This window comes from Puma concolor, chromosome C2, assembly GCF_028749965.1.
Source record: "Puma concolor isolate L17-30 chromosome C2, mPumCon1.1.hap2, whole genome shotgun sequence".
NCBI lineage: Eukaryota > Metazoa > Chordata > Mammalia > Carnivora > Felidae > Puma > Puma concolor.
Genome location: NC_141675.1, coordinates 37,236,087 through 37,243,794, shown reverse-complemented (window position 1 = coordinate 37,243,794; position 7,708 = coordinate 37,236,087). Strand labels below are relative to the sequence as shown.

The 7,708-nt window shown below is 41.0% G+C and overlaps 1 protein-coding gene across 3 annotated transcripts in view; it reads right to left on the bottom strand.

The window, feature by feature from the left end:
* Positions 1-3,951: 3,951 nt before the first annotated feature.
* Positions 3,952-7,708, bottom strand: part of LOC147577196 (uncharacterized) — a 51,634-nt gene continuing 47,877 nt past the window's right edge. For 2 of the 3 annotated variants that reach the window (XM_086674427.1, XM_086674425.1), the window contains one exon: positions 3,952-5,338. In XM_086674427.1, coding sequence (XP_086530553.1) covers positions 5,154-5,338 — 185 coding nt within the window. In that variant the 3' untranslated portion in view covers positions 3,952-5,153. The remainder of the gene's footprint in view (positions 5,339-7,708) is intronic. The other variant, XM_086674426.1, reaches the window with a different exon arrangement.

Sequence of the window (7,708 nt, the reverse complement as noted above, 5' to 3'; positions counted from 1 at the left end):
GGGCCACCGCGGTGCCTACGACAAGGACCGCCCGGATTGGCTGGCGCGGCCCAGTGACGTCACATGACGCTAGCGCTCTGGCGCATTTCTCCCTGCACCTCGGCTCGCTGGGGCAACCCCGAGGGCTGAGGGCCTCCAGGGCGTTTCCGTTGTGAACCCCGGGCGGTGTGCTGTTGAGTGTTGCTCTCCCGTGCTCCGGAGCACACTGTGCAGGCATCAGATGCCTTGCTGTGTGACTTCGTGAAACTTACCACTCTCACAAATTATCTTGTTAATATAACCATTTGTCTCGTTCCCACCCCCCCACCCCCCCGCCCCGCAAACTCTTTCAGAGCTGGGACCAGGCCTTTAACACCACCTTCTTCTTGGTATCTAGGAAACGTCTGGCCTCAGAAGTTCTGAGAAACCTGGTTCAGTGGTTCTCAAACTTTTTGGGCTCAGGACCCCGTTATACTTAAAAATTATTAGGACCTTAAAGAGACTTTATGTAAGATGCATATATTTGCTTTTTAATAAATTTTAATTGAGTGAAAAGAAATAGCTCTGAATACTGTTATGCAAATAGTTTTGACCTATTGGTCCCCTGGAAGGATGCCAAGAACCCTGGCATCCAGGCTCCGAAAACCTCTGATCTAGTTTGACCTCCTCCTTTTAATAAGGTCCAGAAAAGTAATTTAAGGAGTACACTGCTGTTACGTGAAGCTGACAGCTATGAAACGTGGGTTCTTCTACTTTTAGCCCGGGGTCATGTTCTTCCGTTTTCTCAAGCAAAGCAGACAACATCTTCATTTAAAAGATAAGAACGCTGAGGTAGTGAACGCCTAAGGAGATGCCTGATCACCACCACCACCTAGTGGTGGACACCTGTTACCAAAGGTTTGGAATTCAGAACATCCGATCTCCTCTTAATGGGCCTCTCAACATCTCTTGGTCTCCTGATACTGGGCCTTGTGCCTGGATAGGAGCTAACCAAACTCAAGGAGTTTGGCAGAGGATACAAGGATGCATAAATATGTAAAAATGGAAATATGGACACAGGGTCACATTTGGCTAGATGCTATGTGTGCTGCTTGTTGAGTGGAATGTGAAGTGCTGTGAAGGACAGAGATAATGCTGAGGACTGATGCTGTCAGGAAAAGCCTCATGGAAGAGGTCAAGTTTGAACTGGGGGGAGATGGGAGGCCCTCCAGACCAGGAAATGAGTGAAGAAAGCACTCCTCTCCCAAGCTGTCAGCCAGAGCAGAGCAGTAGAAGTGGTGGCAGATGTTAATCTGACCACACTAACTTTATGAGCCAGATAAAAATGCTTGTAAACAAACCCAGATGAACCATACAAAACACATGTTCTGTTCATGTTAAACGACCACACATCAGACTAGAGACGGCTCTAAATGCAGACATCTAACAAAGGAGGAAGGCCGGTACTAGACAAGGATAAAATGCACTCTGCTGTTGGGAACGGGGCGGTTTGAAAGAAAAAGGAGAGACATGCAGTTGAAATGCTGAAAACTCAAGGACACTCTTTTTTTCCCTACACTTTAACATCTCTTCAACCGGACAGAACTTCCCCTACCTGCTCCAGCTGGATTGTTCTCTGTACTGAGGAAAAACGTACTCATCTTTGTGTCTTCACTCACTGCTCTTTGCCAACATATATTCATATAATATTTCTGGGAAATCACAGCACTTACTGTACTCTTTTGTCACCAGGTCACACTGCAACCAAAAAAGGCTATTACTGATGTTTATCAAACAATTTAAGTGTTTGTTTTTTAAAAGTTTATGTATTTTGAGAGAGAGAGTGCACAAGCAGGGCAGAGAGAGAGAGAGAGAGAGAGAGAGAGAGAGAATCCCAAGCAGGCTCTTCACCGTCACTGCAGAGCCCCCATGGGATTCTGTCTCTCCCTCTCTCTCTGCCCCTCCCCTGCTTGCACGTGTGCATGCTCATGCTCTCTCTCTCTCTCAAATAGACATTAAAAAAATGAAAAAAAATTTAAATCGACAGCTCATAAATGATAAAAATGTTAAAATAGTAAAATGATCTACAATGAAAAAAAGCAAGTACTGTTAATAGACTCTCCAGAAATTCCTATACATGTACAAACAGATACATAATACAACTCATTTAAAAAATTTTAATTGTGATAAAATACACACAATGAAGTTTATCACTATTTTGTGTAGAATTCCATAGTATTAGGTACATTTACATTGTCAAAGTTTACATTTACATTTACAAAGTCCAGAACTTTTTCATCTTCCAAAATGGAAACTATATTCATCAAACAATTTTCTATCTGCCCTTCTTCTCTCAGGAACCAGCATTTTACCTGATTTCTGAGTTTGATTATCCAAGGTATCTCATATAAGTGGAATCGTACAGTATTTATCTTTTTGTGACTGGTTTATTTCACTTAGCACAGTGTCTTCAAGTTTCATCCATGTTGTAGCATGTTTCAGAATTTCCTTTTTATTTATTTATTTTTTTAAGTTTATTTATTTTTGAGAGAGAGACAGAGCACGAGCAGGGGAGGGGCAGAGAGAGAGAGTGAGACGCAAAATCTGAAGCAGGCTCCAGGCTCTGGGCTGTCAGCACAGAGCCCGACTCGGGGCTCAAAGTCATGAACGGTGAGATCATAACCTGAGCCAAAGTCGGATGCTTAATTGACTGAGCCACCCAGGCGCCCCAATTTCCTTCCTTTTTAATGTTTAGTAATATTCTGTTGTGTGGACAGGCCACATTTTGCTGATCCATTCATCCATCAATAGACATTTGAGTTACTTGCACATTTTGACTATTGTGAATAATGCCACTGTGAACATGAGTGTACAAATATCTCTTCATAACCCTGCTTTCAATTCTTTTGGGTATATACCCAGAAGTGGGATTGTTGGTACATATTACATATTACAACATTTTTCATATAAGTTTTTTTTGCACATATTATTCTCTAGCCTGCTCTTTTTGTGTAGTATGAGAGGACACTTTCCACATAAGCACTTCCATATGCACAGTATTCTTGATGGTTGCACAGTATTGCCCCATTTCTCTGAGGATTTCTCTGAGAATCCTTTGAGAGACATTTAGCTGTTTCCAACGTATAATAAGCAGTGCTGCAGTGAACATCATTATAAATATTTTCTAACTCATCTGTGAGAGTATATATGTAAAATAAATTTCTAGAAGTAGAATGCCTAGGCCAAAAGTTATGTATTTTTAATTTTGATAGACGTTGTCAAAAGACTTCTAAAGAGGCACAAAGATGTTACACTCCGACCCAGTGGATGTCTGTGGCAGATTTCAAAAAGGTCTTTTTTTTTTTTTTAAGCAGGAACAATTTCTCAGGAGGCCTCACACACTGGATGTGTCAGTTCTGAAGATCTGTTATTTCAACTCTTACACTCTATTATTGTTTGCTTTTAACGGATGAGAATCTTGTCTTCATAGCTAGATGCTAAGATATTTAAGGGTGGACATAATTTACTCTACCCATCCTCAACTCCATAGATAGTTTGGTTCCACAGACTTGCCAGAACTTGTTACATTTGTATATAATATGAATGACAGTCTTGCCTTTTAAAAAATAACTTTAATTAATTAGTTAATTAATTAATTTTTTAAGTAGGCTTCACACAGAGCCCAGTGCCCAACACAGTGCCCAACACAGAGTGCCCAACACAGAGCCTGAACTCACAACTCTGAGATCAAGACCTGAGCTGAGATCAAGAATCAGACAGCTAATTGAGCCACCCAGGTGCCCCAATTTAATTTTAAACAGGCTCCACACCCAACGTGGGGCTTGAACTCATGATCCTGAGATCAAGAGTCTCATGCTTTCCCAATTGAGCTAGTCAGGCACCCCGACAGTCTTGCTTGTTGTGATTTTTTTTTTTAACTTCAAAAATGAAGAGGTCTTAAGTCTTTTTTCTTTCTTTCTTTTCCTTTTTTCTTGTGTAGCTGTTCCAAGTGAAATAACTGGAAACATTCAATTCTAACATCAACAATAATAGTAGCCACTAATATTTATATTTGAGCATGCACTATGAAACGAGTATTGTCCCAAAATGCTTGATATGTGTCATCTCATGAGACAGGTGCTATTCTTATCTGTATCTTGCATCAGGGAAAACTGAGGCTCAGCGAAGCTCACTGACTTGGCTAATGTCACACACCTGGAAAGCAGCAGTTTTCCAGAAAATTTCAGTCCATTTCATTCCCCAGTCCATGTTTTTCATCCCTGCACGATATTGTCATACATATGACTTTCAACTGATCCAATTTATCATCCATACATCGGTCAACCGTACCTCTTGCCTTTCCCATGGAGCAGATATCTTCATGGGGCAGGGGGATAAAGTGATTAGAAGTTTCCTCATTTGGGGAAGATCCCCATTTTGGGAGATGCTGTCTTTCAGAAAGTGGTTATTACTTCCAAATACTCCAATTGTTCCCAACTATAGATATACTTATGGAAGTAGTTTCTTTCTTTCTTAGAGATCACGACTTCCTTTAAATTATAAATTTCACATGCACCTAAGAAGCCCCAGAGAAGAATCCTACCTATTTTTACTAAGGCCAACTTGTGAAACCTACATTTTCGAAAATGACAAGCATTATAGGATTAACACTACTTTGAACTTTCATAAAATAGTCATCAAAATTTAGAACTTGAAAGAGGCACGGTTCCAGTGAAAACTATTATTATTGAACAAGCAATATCTTTCTAGGTTATGAACATAGACAGCACCCATAAAAAGATATGGCATCCACATTCAGTTTTTAGCCTGTGAAATAATGAACAAGAATCACAAATTAAAAAAAAAAAAAAAAAGGAAGTTCAACTTCATACAATAAAGAGCAAACATATGTAAATCATTACCCCCTAATAGATCCCACATGCTTCATAAATAGTTTGAGTAAATTCACCATTTCAAATCCACAATAAGCTAACAGGAACCAGGATTCGGGTGGGAAGTGGGAAAGTTGAAGACAGGAGGCAAGATTTGCACTAACATTTGAGGGAACTATGTTGTTCCCTTACTACTTGTCCTTTGTCCAATCATCATCCATCACAAGGATACTGTTACCCAGAACCAAAATTCTCATGATTTTATCAAGTGCAAAATCTGCTGAGGATGGCATCTACCCCAGTTTAGTGCCCAGGAATCCATACAGCACCCCCCTGGTGGCTGAAATTCACAGACACAGACATCCGAGAGCATACCTTTTTCTTCTTTTTACAGGTGATACTAGATTTCTTGCTATTTTTCCAAATAGATCTGAAGGTTTCTGAAGAGATTTGAGGAGTGACTGTAATTTTTAAGACTGGACATTTACCTGATGGGGGAAAGAACATAATAGTAAATGCATAAGATATTTCACAACTCCATTTAGTGGAGTAAGTCTGGGGCTTCTGAGAGGGGCATTCTCCCACATTCTTATTAACTGGGCAATATTCCTTTCATTTAATACCTTTTCCCTATATCTATATCTATATAGTTGTTTCTGTATTTATTTTGAGAGGGGGAGAGGCAGACAGAGAGGGAGAGAGAGAATCCCAAGCAGGCACCACACCCTGTGGGGAGTCTGATGCCCGACGTGGGGCTTGATCTCACAAGGTCATGATCTGAGCCAAAATCAACAGTTGGAGGCTCAACGGACTGAGCCACCCAGGCACCCCTTCCTCTTAATGTGAGTGATCCATAACAATTTATTTCTGTAATAACTTCTTACCCTAGTCCTTTCTTTTCCATTCCTACTGTCATATGTTTACCTGGATAATTCTAGTGGCCTTCTAACTGGTCTTCCTAGCCTCAGACTTTCCCAGCCCCAAATCCGTTCTGGGCTCTACTTCCAGATTAATCATCTGAAAGTGAAATTCTAATCTTGTCTTTCATTGCCTCTAATACTTTATTGGCTCATCATCTTTTTTTTTTTTTTTTTTTTTTTTTGAGGGGGAAAGATTGAGCATGAGCAGGGAAGGGACAGAGAGAGAATCCTAAGCAGGCTCTGCACTGTGAGTGCAGAGCGAGATATGGGGCTCGAATTGCGAGATCATGACCTGAGCAGAAATCAAGAGTCACCACTTAACCGGCTGACCTACACACGCTCCCCTGGCCCTTCATCTTTAGTGGATCTCTCTTGGTTTTTCTTGTCCAGCTTGCATTTTAGCTTCTTTCTGGAACAGAATCTCGAATTTACTTTGGGGTTCCACTCCCCTGTGCTCTCAGGCTAGACAGGTACATAACCCAAATCTGATCAATTAGTGGATTTATTCTCCCTGGCACAGTGATGTGTTAACAGCTATGCATGTGACTCATGATGGTCCAATGAAATCAGGAGAAAGGCTCTTTTTTAGCTTAAACTGGCACAATGTAAACTTCTAGCTAGTGCTACCCAACTTGCCACTGTGCGGGAAGAACCTGCTTGAGAATATAGTCAACACAGAAGCAGAACTTCCAGGAGATGAAGGTAGGTAGTGTTACTTGAGCCCCTGAATCCACCTGGACTTGTAGCTAGAACCACCCATGGGCTTTTAGTTATATGGGTCAACAATTTGTGTGTGTGTGTGTGTGTGTGTGTGTGTGTGTGTGTGTGTGTGTATACTTAAATCAGTTTGAGTTGGTCTTGTATCACTTGAGACCAAGATTTCTCACTGATTTTCCTATAAAGACCTGCAATATTGTGATTAGAAGAAATATATATTTGGTCATTCATATTTCTCATTTATATTTGGTCTTTGTCCGTGGTTCCTGGCTCCCAAACCCTTGGAACTTCCTGAGCAATAAGAGCAATGGGAACATCTTTTCTTATAAGATTTGGTTTCTTAGGTGTATGTAGGGAATGGGTGAAATAGGTGACGGGGTTAAAAAGTACACATCACGATGAGCACTGAGTCATGTAGAGAATTGTTCAATCACTATATGGTACACCTGAAACTAATATAACACTTATGTTAGCCACACTGGAATTCATTTAAAAAAGATTTGAAAAATATAACATTTGGCCCCTTGTTCTCAGTTCCTGAAAACACCTTAGAGCCACAAAGGGGAAATGGGTGCCTTATAATTCATAACAAGCCCCTTTCCACCACACCGGAGTTTATGATAATGAGGTGATTTTTGGATAGCACCTAAGGATAGGGCTGGTTGCCAAGGGAAACCAACCATAAATAGAGGGTTAAAACCTTCAGTCCTACCCCCTGATTTCCAGGGAGGGGAAAGGGGCTAGAGGTTGAATCAATCACCAGTGGTCAAGGATTTAATCAATCATGCCTCCTATGTATGAAACCTCCATAAAAACCCAAAGGACAGGATTCAAAGAGCTTCCAGGTTGGGAAACCAGAATGCTTCTGTGTGCCACCATGCTGGGCCCCAAACTCCATGAGGACAGAGCTCCTTTGTTTGAGACCTCACCCTCTAAATATCTCTTCATCTGGCTATTGATTTAATATCCTTGTAATTAACCAGTAATCCAGTAAATAAACTGGTTTCCTGAGTCCTATTACCTGTTCTAGCAAATTAATAAAACTCAAGGAGGGGTTCATGAGAACCTCAGATTTACAGCCAGCCAGTCGGAAGCATAGTAACAATTTGGACTTGTGATTGGTGTCTAAAGTGGTGGTGGAGGGGAGGGGATAGTCTCATGTGACAGAGCCCTTAACCTGTAGAATCTAATGCTATCTCCAGATAGGTAGGGTCAGAATTG